The sequence below is a fragment of the Pecten maximus genome, chromosome 4 (genome assembly GCF_902652985.1).
Source record: "Pecten maximus chromosome 4, xPecMax1.1, whole genome shotgun sequence".
In the NCBI taxonomy this organism is placed as follows: Eukaryota; Metazoa; Mollusca; class Bivalvia; order Pectinida; family Pectinidae; genus Pecten; species Pecten maximus.
This window is the reverse complement of record NC_047018.1, coordinates 5,247,758-5,269,096: the sequence shown is the minus strand read 5'-3', so window position 1 is coordinate 5,269,096 and position 21,339 is coordinate 5,247,758. Positions and strand designations below refer to the sequence as shown.

Below are 21,339 nucleotides of genomic sequence, written 5' to 3'. Positions count from 1 at the left end.
TGTTTCACGCATCCGGGTACTCGGGGTATACATCCCTTCTGCATTGAGATGTCTTTGTACTTGCATGAATTTCCCTTCCAAAGTCAGGAGAGATATGGCTCAGAACTGACTGATCTTCGAGTTCTCTACTTTCAGTATGAATCATCCCTCAGCAGTACTCCATCTGCCAGCGAGTCGCCATCTCAACCCTTCTTAGTAGCATCTACAATCTTCTTAGTGATCTTGGGCAGTTCTTGTAAACCCTGTATGGCACACGTTTCAACCTTGAGAAGCTTTGGTTTGCTTTCATCAAAATGCTCTGTAGGCTCTTCATCTCGAACCTGCATATTCTCTCCTAGGGTCCTCTCCTCGGATCATTGTGTCTTCCTCTGCTACCTATTTTGGGCAGTCCAACCATCCAGAACCCTTCCTACCAAAACATTTCTTAGCAAACTAGAATGCGTTAGAGACAAATCCTGCCCTCTTCGTGCTACACTCTTTGCGATCACCTTGATTGGTATCTGCTCTTCTCTGTGTCTTGAACCTCTCCCTCAAATCCCTGATTGGCTTCTTCAGCTTATCTGTTGCTTCTCTGTTGCTGGTAACTACCTCAAGTCTTTCCTGATGCTAGAGATATCCCTCTTGGTTTCGTTAAGATTTCCTAATATCAATCCTGTCTTCTCTTCCTCACAAAACCTCTCTATCACAATTTTGTAAATGCTCATTCCTTTCACTTTCTTGTATAATTGTATTATCCACGCAAGCACTGCCTCCAGGTTGTTATCCACTTCCTTGCCAAACCATTTCCATTCTGAATTGTTGGAATATGCAAGCCACTGAACCTTTCTTCTCCTTGCTCTTTCGGATCCCTACCAGCTTCCTCTGAAAGTGTACCTCCAACGTGTTGCACCACTGTTGCTGTTGTCACAGTTGTTGCTCTACATAACCTCCTTTGTCTCACCAGATTGCTCTTTTCGTTACACCAGTTAGGGAATCGGGGCACATTCCATTATGGTGCAGTGGATCTTCAACCCTTTTTTTATTCTTGCAGGTCTTTCCACAACTTCTCTCTTTTACATCTTGCCCATGTCCATGTTCTTGCGTCAACACTCAAATCTGTTCAAAGGTTCAAAGGATTGTTAATCCCCCCCCCCCTTCCCATCTCATGTGCCCCAAGAAAGGGGTGGGGGTGTCCCTTGTCCATAGCAAGAATAAGAGTTTCCCTTCACATGGAAGGTGATTCGGCATGCAGAGACTAATGTCCCGTTGTTGGTCTCTTCCATGTCTCCTGTCTCTCCAGGTTACCTATACTATTGATGTCACCTAGTCTTTCATAGTAATCACTGGGACATCATTGTCCGGGTGATATGGAGCCACTGAAGGGCCATCTTACTACTATTGGACGACAAGTACATCACTGTAAAAAAACACATTTTAATGGAATCATTCTTTTCTCAGGTTGTGTCAATCCCAGCTGAGGGAGAAGATGACCCAGGTCAATCTGGGGGACGACACAGGTTCAAAAACAAAGTTGAACCCGAACCCTCCAGCGAACAAACTATCAAGACGGCTAAGCAAAACCTGGAATTTTAGTGTTCATTGCTGGACTTACAACCACTAGTCTTAGGTTTACTTTTAAATATGTTTTGTACAGGTAATATCGACAGTTTTTTAATCTGTAGCACGAGATAAAACAAAAGCATGATGAGTATTGGACAATTTTACTGTATTAAAATCTTCCATTCAACAAGTGGTTTCTTCATTTGTCGAAACTGATGATTATGTTCACAAATTTAATGGACACATTAATAAAGTTCCCCAGATTTATAAAATATTACAAAATACAACAACAGGAAACTACTATAAAATAGCAACATCACAAATAAAATTCCTCCCATCTGCCTGTTTGGTAATTTCTACCAACACACGGCTTTCCCGTTAATAAGGGAGATAAATCAAGCCATCACAACATAATAAAATAATAGTGTACATTGCACATTTTAACAATGATTTTGTTTCAACAAGCAGTTTGAATTGTATAGCTTAAATCGGAACTAAATATATTTATATTTACAATACTTTAATATAAGTACATGTAGCTTTGAGGACTGGTAATGAAAATGTACAGCTTCATGTAGATATTCAGCATGTTAAGTATGTTATTTGAAATGTGACTGAATTTAAATATAAAGTCAGATTACTAAATATAAAGTCAGATGACTAAATATACAGTAAGAGGACTAAATATAAAGTTGCATGACTAAATATAAAGTTGGATGACTAAATACCAAGTTGCATGACTAAATATTAAGCCAGATGACTAAATATTAAGTCAGATGATTAAATATAAAGTCAGAAAACTAAATATAAAGTTGGACAACTAAATATAAAGTCAGACAACTAAATATAAAGTCAAACAACTAAATATAAAGTCAGACAACTAAATATAAAGTCAAACAACTAAATATTAAGTCAAACAACTAGATGCTAAATATAAAGCAAACCATGAAGTTAGTTTACTGAAGTTAGATGACTGAATGTTAGAGGTGGAAGGAATGCTAATGATTGCCATTTTGATAGTCACATACAGTGGAGCAGTAAAATCAGGTAAGACTCTAAGGAAACTCTAGGAAAATCACTGTAAAATACCAAAGATTCTACAGCCTGAACAGATTTTTTTTTTAGAAAACTAACCCATGGAAACATCCTTCCATCGCTGTATGACAGCCACACTTACTCCTAAAACACCTAATGTTTTAGAAAGCTCGGAGATATGAGGATACAGAGCTCAGCCTCCTTTGTCTTGTGTTTCACCTTAACTATCAAGTCTGAACTCAGTTTACTCAAATCACATTTCAATACATTCACAAAACAAGCTGCTTGTAACTTATATATAATATTATATTCAATGAAGTGCTGTAAATCATCTGATAATTGTTTATGTAACAGGGACTTAACACAAATTTTGAACCCTGTGGTCCATATGTAAGATTTTACTTCAATCTGGGCCAACAACAGCGATTAATGTAAGTTGATATAACTTGTTTCACAATTGTTGTAAAATAGAGAAAGTTTACAATAAATACGGGGTCAAGGGATATAGCAAGTTTCTGGTTTCCCCTAGACCAAGTCTATTTCCCAAGGTGAAGCTTTGCTTCCTATTTGCTTTATATCCCTCAACCCCATACTTTAAGCATTTTATAATACCGATACAGACTGGAGAGATATCTTTAACTCAAAAACATTAGTTAAACACTGGCTGTATAGGTGTGTCCTAAACACTGGCTGTATAGGTGTGTCCTAAACACTGGCTGTATAGGTGTGTCCTAAACACTGGCTGTATAGGTGTGTCCTAAACACTGGCTGTAAAGCTCTGTCCTATTTCACAAGACAAACTGAGGGTGCAAGAATTTGACTTGGCAAATGATTTATCACTGAAGATATCCTGGTTCTGTGTCTGAAGAAAGTGTTTTTGTTACCCATATCCATCTTTATACCTAACTTGAGTCAGAGTAAAATCTTCTAAAATGCTTGATCAAATTTAATCAATCTCACAGCTATCAATCTTGTATTATATATTATTCCCCTTCAACCCAAATAATGTGAAAGAAAGACAACAGATGCCTTCAACATTGATGTGTTCTCCAGTTGTTATGACCACCTTCGAAATTGTCAGTATAGTGCAGGTGTGTTTTAGTTCTGCATGGGTGTCTTAGTTCTCAGACTAACACACAAGAAAGCAAAGTCAAGGAAGAGGTCGGGATATAATCGATTTAACAGTTACTTTAAGTAAATAAAATAGAGCTATGTAAATACATAAGTATATACATGCTGCAGGGTTGGAAACTTGTGCTAAGTCCGAAATGTCTGTGTACATAGCCATACCTTTATACTCGCCCCTATACAAATTACAGTTTATCAACATAAACAACAACATGAAGACAGCGACAGATAAGGAGAGAAAGAAAAAAAGATGAAAGCATTCTCTAAAATGTATTTACAATTTAAAATATAAATGAAGAATCAAAAAGATGTACACAAAAACCTAATGGCAGGTAAGAATAGTGGCGTAAGACAAGGCACAACTACATATTATACATAGAACTAAAAACAACAACACTGTAGCTCAGTGTCGTCCATCCATATTGATCATGTTGTTTTGTACACCATCTAAAATTGACAGAAAATCTGTATGATTATATAAGGGCTATCAGAGAAATAAACACACATTAAGAAGGGAGTCCAGTAAGACACTCACCAAACAAAATGAGCACGTTTCTTGTGTGTCCCATTAAATTGTCACTACACTATCCAAACAATTATAGATCCCTCTCCTCATAAGTATGTACACCATCAATTACTTTTCTCTCTAGCCTCACCATACATTATAAGTTACATGTACATTTTGTATATGTGTGATTGTCTCTCTGCCCCGTTCACACTGCTGTTATCAATATTTGTCTCCCTGCCCACTAGACCTCTGCCCCGTCCACACTACTGTTACATATATCTATATATATATAGACCTCTGCCCCGTCCACACTACTGTTATATATATATATATCTATTTCTGAAATAGCCCTTACACTAAGTAAGACATAATTTATATTTCTATAAGACAGGATCTTATGTTCCTCTTCTGAAAGAGCTTTGCTCTGATACATCTGATGTACTATTACAACTCAATTATTATCATTATTGAACCTTTTAATATATTTAGGTAAATATAAATCATTTGCTGATTTTCATGCCATATTTTACAAATTATGAAAAAAAAAATAAAAAAAATTAACAAAGCAATATTAAAACTGCAACACAAATCGAGAATAAAGTTGGTCCATTAAAAAGAACTACATGTCAAGCCAGGCACAGGTACTTACTCTGTAAAACAGTTCTATGGCTGCAATATGGCTACAGTTTACCAGTCCTGTCTGTGAACATGACAGGATTATCTTTTTCTCCTGGCTTGATATGAAGTTGTATTAGTGTATATTAAGAATCACATCAATATTATAACCTACAGAGATTATCATAACTACACTCATTAACACAAATTAACATTTATTCAGTGTATTATCAGGAATGTCAATTATTTACACAACCAATATAACCATTGTTACATTCAATGTAGTTCTGGATTAACCAGTACGACACCATCAGTCTGAATACGCACTGTGTCAGCCATATACCTAAGGCTAACTTCAAAGGTATAATTAAATATTTCTCACAGAAACACCAGAAATTTACTTTCCTTAATTGAAATTTTCCCTAAGTGGCTTTCTGCTTTGAATTGTCTGCCCTTCAAAAGAGTTAGTATAATCACTTTAGTAGCAGATCTACATCAACATAATATATATGCACTACTAGATTAACTTATGCCAAGTTGGGATTTTTAAACATTCCTAATTAAAATAAAATTAAAAAACAAAAAAAAACACCCAGCAAATGTATTAAATCAGAATGCATAAGATTACAAATTGTAAAATGTTAATTGTTTTTAAAAGAGGGACTTTTAATGTTTAAATATGTCGCATACATCTGGCAGAAATTTAAAAGTCCAATGATTTATTATAAGACAAACCAATATAACAATGCCTGGCAGTGCCTTCATTACTAACAACAGGTACAGAACATGGGGTAATCCTAAAGAGTTGGTACACCCGTACCTGTGTACAACCACTCACATCCCGTAGCATAAAAAAAATGGATTTCAATGTTCACCAACACATACACAACACTTGTCCCATGTCATGTTAACATTCGATTAGAAAAGAAACCAGCTGATCAGGTTTAATTCTGATATGTTGTGGGTGATTCCACTGACTACAGTGACCAAAATCATTATACTGACCAGAGATTCATAAAACCATTGATTATAAATATGAATGAAAAATATATTTCTTGAAAGGTTAAGAATGAAGTCATCACATATAGGAGGCAAAAGATTATAAAGACCACTTTATAAGGTGTTATATGGTCATCAGAGTTTGTGAGGAGACCAATTAGCTGAAGGCTGTACAAACTATACAGATTAATACCTTGAATGACAGCTGGGATACTTCACATGACTACAAATCAGCATTTACTAGCTCTCACATCAGAAATATCCAGTATGGTGGTCTCATTTAATTGTCACATCAGACATATCCAGTATGGTGGTCTCATTTACTTGTCTTAATTGTATGGTTGTCAAACTTGGTCTGAAGTCAAGTCCATTAAGCTTCTAAGTTTAGTAGATTCAAATTTCAGACTGAGACAAACTAAAGTGTAAAGTATGTTTGAGCTTGTAGAAAAATAAAATACTTCAAATAAAAAAAGTTGAAGAATATAATGACAACATTTGTGAATTAATATTTTGAAATATACACATAACATGATATTGTTGTAATAAGACAATCCAAATATCCTTTTAAAATCTTATCTTGTACAAAAACAATACCCAAAATTTCCAAAGCACAAAAGAATACAGATTATAACACCAAATACCATTATAATTGTTTAAGTTGAATATGGCACTATCTATACACAACTTCAGCAAACTAATGCTGATGCCATAGGGTCATTTACAGATGCAGACTGACTGCATTCTAAAATAACAAGAGATAAGTTTAAAATTTAAATCATCTTACTAGGTGATACCTCAGTAGTGTAACCAACGATATGTGTGACGTCATCTATAAACATTAACATTTCACAATGTCAAACCTTTCAGAGACATCTCCCACGGTTAAAACTTTACAATGACATCTCATAAGGCCAAACCCTTCACTGTGACATATCATAAGGTCAGACCCTTCACTGTGACATATCATAAGGTCAAACCCTTCACTGTGACATATCACAAGGTCAAACCCTTCACTGTGACATATCATAAGGTCAGACCCTTCATTGCGACATATCATAAGGTCAAACCCTTCACTGTGACATATCATAAGGTCAGGCCCTTCACTGTGACATATCATAAGGTCAGACCCTTCACTGTGACATATCATAAGGTCAAGCCCTTCACTGTGACATATCATAAGGTCAAACCCTTTACTGTGACATATCATAAGGTCAAACCCTTCATTGCGACATATCATAAGGTCAAGCCCTTCACTGTGACATAGCATAAGGACAAACCCTTCATTGTGACATATCATAAGGTCAAACCCTTCACTGTGACATATCATAAGGTCAGACCCTTCATTGTGATATATCATAAGGTCAAACCCTTCACTGTGACATATCATAGGTTAAGCCCTTCACTGTGACATAGCATAAGGTCAAACCCTTCACTGACATATCATAAGGTCAAACCCTTCATTGTGACATATCATTAGGTCAGACCCTTCACTGTGACATATAAGGTCAAACCCTTCATTGTGACATATCGCAACGTCTAAACGCTATCTTATGACATCACACAAGGTCAAGTCATTTACTGTGATATCTCATAAGATTAAACCTTTCGACACCTTAACTAATATGCTACAAGGAAAACTTCACAAATGTTAAACCACTCTGTCACTATGGATACCTTTTCTAGTGATACAAGTCCTGGTATGACATACATGACTGATTGATACAGGGTAAATGAAATGTTGAGGTGTCGGTGACCTATTAAGGTCATGCTGCCTCTACCACCACACCAATCATGTGGTGTAACATTGAGACTGGTACAAAGTTTTCCGGACACCTTTTTCTCAATATCTGCTGGTATTACTCGCCTCGTCTCCTGTCATGAACCGCCTAAATACCTGGAGATGAAGTATCACCTCAATACCTAGACGTGAAGCTGCTCCTGCTTGTTCCAGATTCGTCCAGCCGTTGCCTCTTGTTAGAGGAATATGAGTCTGCGTAGTGTCCCCCTATGCCCTGGGAATGCTGTCCTATATATTCTGTCTCTGGGCTGGGCTCTGGAGGTGGTAACAGGTGACTATAAGTCCTCTTCTGCCCAATGGGTGTCTTCTATAACACAAACAATATTTAATACAGGTTCATTGCTTATTACCACAGTTAAGGAAACATCAGGTTTCCATCAAGTCATACAATAGTTATTTTTGGCTAATTAGTCCATCCTTTTATACCTAACATGAGAGTATAACCAAATAAAGTACCTTGGCTTAGCATAGTCAAGGAAGATACACTGGTAATGAACTTCATCTATTTTTACAAATTAATCTGACATAAGGAAGATTTAGGATACGTACCAAGAGTCCTGCTGCCCCTGTTGGCCTGCTGCCTAGTAGGCTTGGGTAGTCTGCCTGCTTTGTTACATATGGTATCCCCTGACTTGAGGAGCCTCCTCTTGGTTTGTCTCCTAACAAACTAGTTGGTCGTCTCCCATCTGAGTTAGAGAAGGAGGATACCCCTGGGGGTGTTGACAGGAGGGGATGGGGTGAGCTGGATTTACCTGCTGGAGTGGATAACAGACTTTGAGAACTAGCTCCTGGTGTGGCCAGAAGACCCTGTGAGCTTCCACCATGAGTCGATAATGGATTAACCGACATGTTTCTACTAGGTTGCCCTCCTTGCCAACTACGTGGTTGTGAATTACGACCTTGTGGTGTGCCAAGGAGGGAGGATTTGTCTTTTTGATGGCCTGATGACTGAAAGTCGTCGTTTCTGTAGCCATCGTTGCTGTTGTATGATCCATAGTTACCATTGCCCTTGTATTGTCTGTATGTATCACTGTCTACACCATTATCACTGTTGTAGTCGTCACTCTTCCCACTCACATAGCTATCGTAGTTATTGTAACCGTTGTTACCACCTGTCATGCCCTGGTAACCAGTGTTTGTTGCCGCAGCATAAGCCATAGCCTTGGCAGCCATATTCTCATACTCCGGATCTGCAACACTCTGAAAAAGAATGATATTTCTATCATAACCACTCATGATCATTTACAGGGTGGTAGTTACAAATAGTCATTAAAACAATTCTACTGTGTTGTCCTCTGTCCTCGTATATACAGTGTTATTATTTGTAGGCTTTACTCTGACAAGAGGCCCATGGGCCTTAAGGTTCACCTGATTCTTTAACATTTAACTATCTTCTATGTATTTACAATGCATTTCTAAACAGTTCCTGTATAAATAGTAGTAAAGTTTCGCCCCTCCTCATAATTCTAACCAATTTCGAATCATTTCCATTAAAATGTGATTTTCCTACATAAACTAGAGTAAAGTTTAACACCTCTCCAGGGAGAAACATAAAACCTAGGGGGCCATGAAATCTACAATTTTGATAAATTACCTAAGATCTTTCCGTCCATGAAATGTATTTGATGGATTGATTTTGAGAAGTTTTTTGAAATTCCAGTCAATTTGGCCCAAAACATGGAATTTACATCCAGAAAATGATCTCAGATATATTATTGATCTGACGGTCGCTTTTATATGCTTAAACTACGGTGTATGTTTTTCTTCGCTTTGCAAAATTTACTTCCATGACATTGATTCGACCTTTACTGATTTCCTTCCATGACTCGATTATCTGACTTACAGGAGTGTTGTCCTGATGTTGGTAGTAGTCATAGCTCTTATCATAGCTGGTACTGCCCGATCGAGACAACAGACTGGAGTTACCCTGAAAATAACAGTCAATGTTACAGTATTACTACATTAATAAAGAAACACTTGTCAATAGTTCATATACCTAGTCCAGTGAAATGGTCAGCTTCAGTGATTGATACATTAAGCCCCTTGTCTCCTTCCTCTGACAAATACAACACCTGTGCATTATTGAAATTTCAGACCATTTGATAAAATTGTATCTATTCAAAACTAAATATCTAATCAAATGAATTTTCCATCTTGTAAACAGGCTCTCATATAAACTGTAACATTAAATTGATAGTAAATTGGCTGATATAAAGTATGAGAGATGGTATCATTGCCACATGTTTCTTCCCTGACCTCTGAGTTAATACTGAATTAACAAGATTCTACCCTGACCTGTGAGTTGATGCTAGAGTAACAAGTTTCTACCCTGACCTGTGAGTTGATGCTAGAGTAACAAGTTTCTACCCTGACCTGTGAGTTGATGCTAGAGTAACAAGTTTCTACCCTGACCTGTGAGTTGATGCTAGAGTAACAAGTTCCTACCCTGACCTGTGAGTTGATGCTAGAGTAACAAGTTTCTACCCTGACCTGTGAGTTGAAGCTAGAGTAACAAGTTTCTACCCTGACCTGTGAGTTGATGCTATAGTAACAAGTTTCTACCCTGACCTGTGAGTTGATGCTAGAGTAACAAGTTTCTACCCTGACCTGTGAGTTGATGCTAGAGTAACAAGTTTCTACCCTGACCTGTGAGTTGAAGCTAGAGTAACAAGTTTCTACCCTGACCTGTGAGTTGATGCTAGAGTAACAAGTTTCTACCCTGACCTGTGAGTTGAAGCTAGAGTAACAAGTTTCTACCCTGACCTGTGAGTTGAAGCTAGAGTAACAAGTTTCTACCCTGACCTGTGAGTTGATGCTAGAGTAACAAGTTTCTACCCTGACCTGTGAGTTGAAGCTGGAGTCAGCCTGGCCTGAGTTAAAACTGCTGTCACTGTAGTTATTGTCAAAGGAACCGTGTCTACTATAGCCGCTGTAGCCACCGTAGCCAGAGTCATCTCTGCTGGAGTTATCTCCCTGTCAACACAACAACAATATTCAATTATACATCTCTGCTGGAGTTATCTCCCTGTCAACACAACAACAATATAATAAATTTGAAATTTCAATTATACATGTCACTGTGAGTATAATATAATAATGTAACATGATACTGAGTCACTGAAGAAAAGTCAAACAGTCAACTTACCCCTCTGGTACTATAGCTCTGATCATCATAAGTCTTCCTCTTGTAGTCACTCTGAAGATAAACAATATGATCATTAAACATACATTGTATGTATCAACTACATGTAATTAAAAGAAACAAAATTCAACTTTCACCCTGTTTCACATATAGGTTTCCTAAAACAACATAGGTTGAATCAAAATTAAAACAGCTGCATCATTCCCAGGTTCTACTTGGAAACCAAAGCTATCATCTAAACAGAATCTAGTTTGTTTGATCATACTGTTAGGTTCTATGACTTGGTGCCTATCAAAGTGAAAATCACAAAGGACAATCCAAAGATTACAAGCATGTATAAATATTTTACTATTACACTCTACTGTATTCAAGTCCTTATATATTTATTATTGACTTTTATCACATGTTGTATATGTTGTTGACTATCTGGGTGTACCTGGTATTTTCCAGAGTAGTTGTCCTGGGGTACTCGGTAGTCTGACCCTCGTCCTGGCTCTGGTAACAGTCCATCTCCTATCCCGGGTAACCTCTTTGGTACTAGAGATGGTGGTTCCCCCAGTAGAGACTTTATGCCTTTGCTAGTCTGATTATTAGGCCGAGTTTTACCACCCTGACTGGGTCTGTTGTGACTATCACCAGATCCACCTGTACTTTGACCATAGTTGTCAGCTAATGGTCCATCCCCAATCAGACTGTTAGGTCCACTTTGACCATACCCAGATTGTCTATACCCACCCTGATTATATCTGGGTTGTCCACCACGTCCAGACAAACCCTGACCACCATGACTAGAAAATTTGCCATCCAAAAGGCTAGGCATTTCATTTGATTGCGATATCTTCTTCTGACCAGCAAGCATCTGTATATTATTCATGAAATTCTGTGACATTTTCATTTTGTCCATCCTCGGAGCCTCTCCTAAAAGTCCTCCAGGAGACCTAGACTTGACCATGTCTCCATCAAAATGACCTCTTGAAGGTATCAGTGGAGGTGGCATTGGCTTGGCCTCTGTTTTCATCAGAGGTTTGATGCTAGTGTTTATTTGTTGCCTAAACTGTACAGAGGATGAGAGCTGGCCTAGATTGGTAAGCCAGCTCAGGTTGAGATTTTGTATGTTAACAGCTAGTGATTGTAATAATGGAGATGTGGAGTTCTCCTCAGACTTGGATGGTCCAGTGATGCCACCTGGTGGAGAGTTTGTGGATGCGGGTGACAATTGAGACATCAGGTTCTGCAGTATGATGTTAGCCTGAGCAGAGACAGGGTCCCCAAGTATTGAAGGCTTTTCACCCTGTTAACAATAACATTGACAATATTACCATGACCAGCAATAAAAATATGCTCATAAGAATGTGCAACTTAATTTAATCAAGTGACAATTAGCCAAAATGGAACCTTGTAACATAGAAAGTAAAATACCAGATCAACAAATGTGGAGTATTCAAATTTTACGAAGTTTTGAAGGAAAATAAAAACACTTCAATTACCATCTGGAATACAAAAACAATTTTAAAGGGTCAAGGTTGGTTGGTTACTTGTATTTTGCTTAATGTTTGACAAGCAGAAGACTAAATGGAAACTTTGTATTATGAACCCGGAAACAATATATATCTAATCCTTGTTTGTGCATCAACTTACTGATTGCTGGTTACCAAGCAATGGAAGCAGGTTCAAGGGACCAACCACCTGGAAAATAGCAAATCTCTGTCAAAGTTTATCATTTCCAGACGTGATCACTAGAGAGTGAAAATAATATATCCTCCAAATGATTTTTATTTCTCAGAATGGACTTATAAAAGAAACAGTTACAAACTCATTATTGGTTAGGTAGGCAAATGGATAAACAAGCTATCTTTTACTTACACCCAGAACAGTTTTGTACTCTGAAGAAAAAATATATGAAATAGTCTGTTCGTACAATAACATCATTCAAGGACAGCAAAAACTATGTAGATGGTATTGATTGTAAGGTCATCACACATGCATGTATATTTCAATTACAGATCACTGATGCCACTGACATGACCAAGTACATTGAGTACAGAGAAAGAGCTGTAGAATATTTATGGATTGTCCTCCTCACCTGGTTCTGATTCTGGGCCCGAGTCTGTGTCTGTAGAGCCAGGAGTATAATCAGACCGAGCTGCATGTTCGGGTTCATTAGTGGACTCATGCCTATAGATGGTGCTGGGCCTAGTAAACCTACAGGTATAAAAATCAACATGTCACAAGTAAACCTACAGGTATACAAGTCAACATATTTGGATATTCTTTTAAATTTGTATTGGAAAAAAAAAAGATGATAATGAATACTATGATTCTGTGGAGTTATATCTTACAAAGTCTTAAAAGTAAATCTGAAGAAAATATATATATCCTTGTTTAACTTAGTAGCTTTTCCACCTCTACCAGTTTTTTCAGTGTTTTTTTTAATACATACCTGGTTTTGCTGATTTTAAGTTCATTTGGGTGACGTAGGTCTGCTGAAGTTGGTGAAGGGCTGTCTTGAATTGTGGCATCACTGTAATAGTCATATCAAAAATTTTAATGAGACAGTTAGCTTTTAAATACAACATAATAAATCATAACCAATCACATCATAATTAATGTATATAATATATGCAAAGAGAAAAAAATTGGTTGCTTTTGTTTCATTTTGGGTTTTTTTTGTTTTTGTTTTCGTTTCCAAAATGAGAAGGCAGGTAGGATTCCTATCATTTCCTAGCTATTCTGTATTTAAATTTGGCATTTGACAAATGAACCATCAGACAGGAATAAAGAAAGAGGAAATGGTTGTTTTGTTTTATTAGTATTTTAATTTCCAAACTTAAATTCCCCATGATTCTGTGGTTATTCTGAAGACAATGTGAGACTTACACTGTGGATGCTGGTCACAGAGATCCATTACCAGTGGATGGTTAAGGACTGAAGGGTTGGGGAATATAGGGTCTGGCAGCAAACTCGGCTTGGCTGACGACACCTCATCCTGAATAGAGGAGGTATAATATCGGAAACATTATGTAATTATCCCAATCTAAGATTTCCAAGATTTCAATGTTTAACTTTTCAATATCAATGTTTAAGCAAAGTTATTGATTATAAAAACAATACCACAATATACAGTAAAACAAAATAAGAGCTGAAGATCTAAAATTAAATTAATCAAAAATTTGCTGTTTTCAGTTGTAATAAGTAGAGATACTGTATAAAGAGTATTTTTGTATTTTTGTTACTTGGAACCTTAATCGGCAATATAGCAATGCCATTTCTTAATCATTCCCTGGAACTTTTATTATAATAGATGTTTTTGTACTTGATATTGAAGAGTGCTTTCATATGTACACATATAATGTGCAATCTATACACATGATTGAACTTACAAACTTAACCAGCAGTCTGCTACAGATGTCAACTGCCGACTTGCCCGGTATACAATAGGTGACCCTCAGTGCTGCCTCCTGCAGTTTGTATCCGGTCAACGCTGTCTGTGTAATCTGTGCATCCTTTGAGTCCGCATACTCTATAATACCATAGCCGATGGGTTCCCCTTCCTTCAGTACCACCTGTATGAAGGGAGATCAATATGTAGATTTGGCTTAATGTATCACAAAACTAGAATCATGGGCTTTTATATACAAAGATCAACAAGAACAGTATCTAGTACATGCATTGCTGGAGCATGATAGGCCAGTCACTGGGAAAGTGACTACAGGAAAATGTATCATCATTGACAGGCGTATAAAAACCCGATATATGTTGAACATAATTGCTTCATGGGAAAATGTATCATCATTGAGAGGCGTATAAAAACCCCTAATATATGTTGAATATAATTGTTTCTTGTTGAAAAAAAACTAAGAGGAATTGAATTTTCTACACAATGTCTACATTTGGCAATAAAAGGGGCATAACTCTTGTAAAAATAATCACAAAATTCCATAAAACACAATACCTGAGTATTTCACGATATCAGTGATTTTATATTTCCTACATGAGTGACCTGTATTTTCACACACAGAAACGTTTCTACTGAAAGAATTGTTCTGTTTAATTGAGCTCACCTGGCAATATATGGGGCTAGCATGGCGACTGAATATTTCCCTGAAGTGGGAATTGTCTTTGTAATCCAAGGGGAGATTATCTACCAGGAGACAACGCGAGTGGAGGTGTTGGTAGGTAGAGCCAGTTTGTTGACTGATCACATCACAGTTAATTTTGTTCCCTTGTACCTCTCTCCAGTCCAGCTCTGCAGCTATCTGTTTAGTTTTCTCAAGACTGGTGTCAAACTCCACCAGCCCATAACCTTTACTTTGACCTGAAGGAACACAACAAAAGAATGTTTCTACCTTATCTAAACAATCCTCAGTCTTAATAATATTGAGATTTCAAAAGGATCAAAATCTCATACATCTGTTACCGTAACCTCAGACTTGAAACCTCCAAGTTAAAATATAAATTTACAAAAATCAATGGTAAATTTACAAAAATCAATGGTATAGTTAATCATTACATGATCCTGGTACAAAAGTATTATGTAACACAGTATACAATAACATATAATTGAATTCAAAATAACTATACTTGGATTTTACTGCCCAGTACTGGAATTTTTTGTCTCAATTAATTATAAACTGACTTTTAATTATGATGGAGTACATGCTTAATGTATACCTAGGGACTTGGCATTATTTTTGAGTTTTCTAATCAAACCATGTCCCTGCTTTTACAATAATCCTATATATTACAACTCATAACAACCATAACTCACCTGTGTCATCAGCTCTAAACATAAAGCACTTTTGAGTAGCACCGAGGGGATAAACCATTGTACTGAGTTCTTTATCCGTAAAATCAAGAGGAAGGTGTGCTAGACACAACAGACGGTCTGTTGCCAAGATACATATAGAAATTGTGTGGTCCAGCATTCTTGCCTGGTTCAGTTCTTCAAAGATACTCTCTGCATCTTCTCCATTTTTCAAAGTAACAACAGCTGTGAACAAAAACCAAAACAAAAACTAGAAAATGTTTGTAGGACATAAATGCCCCTGCAGCCACTTCACACCCTGAAACAGTCTGGTGAGGATCGCATCTATTAAAATCTATCAGAGTATCAGTGCGTGAGTGGCCCCAATTTTGATCCCTGGTTGGTGAAACCTGAACTTGTACATGAGAGGATGGTTGTGAATAACTGTATAAAATTTTTGATAATGTTATTAATGAAGTCTGTTGAGCATGGACTTCAAATATTAAATCTATTTATATTAACAGTGACCTAAATTTTGACCTCAAGTAGTTGAAATGCGAATATGTACAAGAAATAATGGTTGTAAGTACATATAAGTTTCAGGACAATTGGATCCTTAATAAAGACCAGGTGCTTGAAAATCGTACAAAAGATGGTTGCGAGTATTTGTATGAAGTTTCAGGACAATTTGATCATTAAAGTGATGTTAGCAGAGCAAGGACATCAAAAATCTATTTATAGAACCAGTGACCTCATCTTTGACCCCACGTGGTTGACACAAACTTGTACAAGAGATTATGGCTGTGAGCAATTGTAATAGGTTTCAGGACAACTGAATTCATGGTTTGGTTATCTCTATATCCCCTTGCCGAATCGTTGTTTTGGGATAGCAAGCATGTCTTACAGCTTCAAATTCTTATCACTGGATTACATCTTCTGATCATAGCCTAGATAAGATTAAGAGACATAAAATCTGGGTTTTCTCCAGGTACTCTGGTTTCCTACCATATCATTTAGACACCCTGCTGCTTGCTTCTATTTGGACAACAAGTGTGATTTAGATTTATATAATTTATATAACTTGTTTCATAATTTATTCATGAAAAATAATAAGAGGTTATTTTAAAGAGTCCTGGGACATCAACCTTATTAATATCAAATATCTCATTACACAACGTTATACTGTCCTCTAGCCGAGACTTTAAAAATGGTAGTTTCTACTTCTGCTTAGCGCTCAGCATTTTGGGAGTGGGACAACTGGTTTGCCTGTTGTCAGTATAATGTGACCGGATGGGGTGTCTTCAGCAGTATACACTATAAATCGGCAAAAGTTCCGGACTATCACAAGGATACTTAACATGATCATACTGCAGCCTCCCAAAATATGCATATGTACTCACCACATGCATGCATTTCGCACGCATGAGAGGCCGTCCTTAAATGACCTCAGCTGTTGATAGGATGTTAAACAAATAAAATCAAACCAAACCAAACATATACCATAATGTGGTGAAATGAGATTTGATCTTAATTACATTGCTGGGTTATGAACTGTTTGGTTTGTTTTTGTTTAACGTCCTATTAACAGCCAGGGTCATTTAAGGACGTGCCAGGTTTTGGTGGTGGAGGAAAGCCGGAGTACCCGGAGAAAAACCACCGGCCTACGGTCAGTACCTGGCAACTGCCCCACGTAGGTTTCGAACTCGCAACCCAGAGGTGGAGGGCTAGTGATAAAGTGTCGGGACACCTTAACCACTCGGCCACCGCGGCCGAACTGATTATCAATTTCAACTACAAGGTAGATATCATAAAGTACATACCTTCCTTTTCTTTGCTGTTCAAACTGATTTCTTCCAGTTCATATTCACCTAGGAATAGATCAACCTCCTGAAATTAAACAAAACATTTGTATACTGGTAGAATCATATATGTGAGGCAATCTGTCAGCCCAAGATATTGAAGCAATTACTGTAAGTTACATGGGAATTTGCACTGGCAATGTAGTGTTTGCAGCAAGGTGACAAATTGAACTGAGGGAAATGTAGTCAAATCTTGGAACCAAAATTTCAACTGAGTTACCTGACAACCCAGGTCAGCTATACACAGTTGTACTACCGGCTACATTACACTCATGCAAAACCTGGAATAATTAATCTCCAAAACTTGGTGAAACTTTAGAGGTAACCCAAAGATATTTTGTGAGATTTAATCTTAACTTTCATTTAACTTACCCAGTAGATTTTATAATTTCATCTTTTGGCCGATCAGTTCAGGTGAAAATAGACAAATACAAAATGTTTTTTTTTAAAGATTGTGCAAAGCCAAAATCTGACTATATCCACAAGGAATTTTTAATTACCTTCTTGCATGTATTTCCAATGAAAATACAATCTGTTCAAACTCAGTTACATCTAATTTAATGAATATTGCTTTTCTTTGTATACATTTTTTGTGTTATATATAAAAGTGATGTTTCTTTAAATAATTAATATTCATGTATGGAGGAAACAAAGATTGATTATTCGCCCTCTGATATCAGATTATTGGGGTGTCATAAAAGCAATCCTCTGAACTCAAAAGACACATTTGTGCATAGGCAAGATGGACTACGTCACAGAGACTAGGTACTTTCAAACAGTAACCAAGGTATGGGGATAGTAGATAATATAATCTCTAATATTTGTCATCACGTTTTTACACAACACATATATCATGCTATCCGTACCAGTATACAGTGTAATCCTTTGGTCCACACATTATGTTAAATCAAATTAAAATTGACAACAAACTAGAAAACATAATTTTGTTTGCAAACTTCTGTAAGAATCCGCTATGCGGATTCATACAGTTTGCAAACAAAATTTGTTTCATACCCTGATGAAACTAAAAAAAAATGACGTCAATGCTTAAATGTGAAGAACTCCAAATATACTTTATAACAATTGTCCAACACCATAGTTTTTTTCTATTTTCTTTTTTAAGAAATTCAATGACTTTTTTCAAACGTAACTATACATGATACCGTACACGAATTTGTGATTTCACAAGGTTTTTGTCTAGTTTTGATGCAGTGGACGTCAAGTAAATGTGTTGTAAATTTGCAAATATTACAAACTATGCAGTAAAGTTGAGAATGCGAATATGAACATCAAAACATATAAAAACAAATCTTCATTAAATCACCATTAAACAACAATAAAACATAAATACTGTTACTAAATATAAGGACGTGTCCATTGTTCTATCTGTTTCGCGAAAACATTCTGTTTTAGAATAGAAATCATATTTTTGGTATCTATACAAATCTACAAAACTAGTAAACCATGAAAGGTGGTAAAAATACCACATTATAATGACTATTTTCAATTACTTTGTGAATTTTAAATTCAAAATCAAAATTGTTACCTCGTTGGTTGTGACAGGGATGTTTTTTATTGCTAATTTTCTACCCAAATGAAATTGTTTTCGGCTTTCACTCAGCAAATCTAAATTGAGACAACTGCTAGGTGAGCTTTGACTTAATTCCGTGTCTGCCATAGCTGAATGGTTAGAATGATCATTCAAATTTGTTTCTGTTCCCTCTGCATCCCTACCATCCATGGTGGTCGCCATTTTGTGTGACGTCTTAAAAATCGAGTCGAAAAGAAGGTCAATCTATCCCGGAAAATGTTATCCTTAACAGAGTAATAATATTGCAAAATATTTTATAACATTTTTTTCAAATTCTCAAATAGTCAAAATTATTATGAATATGTTCTCCGTTTGTTTCAAATAACTTTGTACTAAAAGACTGTCCTAAGATGCAGTTATCTCCCTTTCAATGTTAAATATGTCACTAAAAGTGCAGTCTTGACCGATTGTTTTTCTATGCATTATTTGATGTTTTGATATAAGGAATGAAATTTGGATATCAAGAACACATTTGGATTTTTTTTTTATTTTATTAGGAATTCTAATTTTTGATATCATTTTTGTATATACCAGTCTCTATATATACTAAAAATCCAAAATTTATTTTTGATATCAGAAAAAGATTTTGATATCACGAAAAAAGTAGGACAATGCTTGTGACTGTCCATATTATTTTTCTATCTCAAGAATTCGATATTTAGCATATTACTCATTAACAACAAAACGTGGTGATAAAGTACATGCCTGTGGCTGTGTTTATTTTCTATTTCGTTTAGGATGTTGAGATAAGACAATTTTACAAAGACTGCGATCGACTTCAAAAAATGAAATATTATTCCATCAAGAAAGGTCCAATAAATGTTAACAATATTATATAGTGGTCATATCTTGTATGTTTGTACTAAAAACAAATGTATTTTGAGATCAAACTACAGCAGTACACTGCATAAGTCAATTTTGAATAATATTGTTTTGTTTTGTTAGATATATAAATATTTGTGCCAAGATATCTTGTAACGAGCAATATCTGATATGCATGTTGTTTATTAAACAAATCTACATATTGAAATTGAACTGAATGATATCTCTCTTGTTTCTTACTAAATATACTGATACTCTACCGTTGTAATCCGGAAATACTCTACCGTTGTTTGTAATGTCGTTTTCTCGATTCTCTCGTTTAGTTTGCATTGAAGCAGAGGTTCGATAAGGGTAATTCGAAGATTAATTTTTAAGTAATAAAGTAGTCTCACTGAGTAAATTAATTAACTTATCTTATTTGAAATATCTAAAATAATTTTAAGGAAAAGATGTTACCTACTTTGTTACTTTCTCATAAAACCATCAATATTATCAAATGTCGAACCTAGAGCGCCCCTCAATAGTGTCGAACGAACAGGTACCCAGAATGCAACAGAAAGTTTACAAGAGAGAGTTCTCGCTGAGCTTGAAAACGAGAGCTGTGTAGGATGAAACCCGGGACTTATGTGAGACAATGTAGCGTTTAAACTCGATGTCATGGTACTGATGGAGTGGATTGTTATAAAGAATGTAAGAAATTTATCAAATAACAAAGTCAGAAGATTGCAATGTTTAACTTCACAAAGCATAATGTATTTATCACTAAAGGGAATTGCACTTGTACGTTCCCGCAATAGTGTTATTCATTAGATCTATAGTTCATCTAGTGAGTATGTCAAGTTACACATGCATTCGAAATTGTTTCCTTGCTTGAAATGCATAATAAAGTCAATTTATTAAGATAGAATGAATGTGTTCTAGGAATCCAATCTTATGACTTTCTATTACTTCAGTACTATAGAAATCTAATGAAGAAATGATACAACTGGGTTTTCAATGTTTTGTAGAAACCACACACAGGAAGGTATCACTTCATGTCCTGTGGTCGCGTGTGTCACTGCAAGGATGTGAAATGTCGCTGGGAAACACTTAACACTGAATCATGACATTGGTTGGCAACATGACCACCATACGACCATTAAGACGGTCGAAAACCATTGCTGTGTCCGACTTCCAATCGGCCAGACGGTTTGATGACCAGGAAAATAAAGAAAATTCTCCATCAAAAGAAATGAAGACAAGAACACCTGGGCCATCTTGTCAGGCTCTGCGCCATGCTGTATCATCACTTACCAGATTGGATGACTTTAATTTGGAGAAAATTGGCTGTGGATTTTTCGCAGAAGTCTTCAAGGTATAAACATTTGTGATAATGGGCTATAAAATTGTTGCTGTGTATACTTGTCTAATATCATGTGTTTACTAGTTTTTCAAATTGATATTTGTTGGTCAATGCATTTTTGAAAATTATATCTGAATATCAAATTCAGGTATGTGATCTGAAGAATTAAAGAAAAGTCATGGTGATTAAACATAGTACACAGAAATATAGTTTCTCA

The 21,339-nt window shown here is 36.2% G+C and overlaps 3 protein-coding genes across 16 annotated transcripts in view; 2 read left to right on the top strand and 1 right to left on the bottom strand.

Moving 5' to 3' along the window:
• Positions 1–3,943, top strand: part of LOC117325043 — a 47,428-nt gene extending 43,485 nt beyond the window's left edge. The window contains exon 13 of the mRNA XM_033880959.1: positions 1,438–3,943. Coding sequence (XP_033736850.1) covers positions 1,438–1,572 — 135 coding nt within the window. The 3' untranslated portion in view covers positions 1,573–3,943. The remainder of the gene's footprint in view (positions 1–1,437) is intronic.
• A 565-nt stretch (positions 3,944–4,508) lies between these two features.
• Positions 4,509–19,110, bottom strand: LOC117325042. Its single transcript, XM_033880958.1, has 15 exons — positions 18,914–19,110; positions 17,329–17,395; positions 15,533–15,754; positions 14,826–15,079; positions 14,145–14,327; positions 13,642–13,750; positions 13,205–13,285; positions 12,848–12,966; positions 12,403–12,450; positions 11,201–12,055; positions 10,768–10,818; positions 10,464–10,595; positions 9,466–9,549; positions 8,172–8,822; positions 4,509–7,929 (listed from the first exon to the last, which is right to left on the bottom strand). The coding sequence occupies exons 1-15, from the start codon at positions 19,106–19,108 to the stop codon at positions 7,738–7,740; spliced, it is 3,243 nt and encodes a 1,080-aa protein (XP_033736849.1). The 5' UTR covers positions 19,109–19,110; the 3' UTR covers positions 4,509–7,737.
• Positions 19,111–20,353: 1,243 nt separating this feature from the next.
• LOC117325040 (dual specificity testis-specific protein kinase 1-like) overlaps positions 20,354–21,339 on the top strand; it is a 65,738-nt gene continuing 64,752 nt past the window's right edge. For all 14 annotated transcript variants that reach the window (XM_033880947.1, XM_033880954.1, XM_033880956.1 and 11 more), the window contains exons 1-2: positions 20,354–20,470; positions 20,788–21,134. In XM_033880947.1, the coding sequence (XP_033736838.1) occupies positions 20,883–21,134 (252 nt within the window). In that variant the 5' untranslated portion in view covers positions 20,354–20,470; positions 20,788–20,882. The remainder of the gene's footprint in view (positions 20,471–20,787; positions 21,135–21,339) is intronic.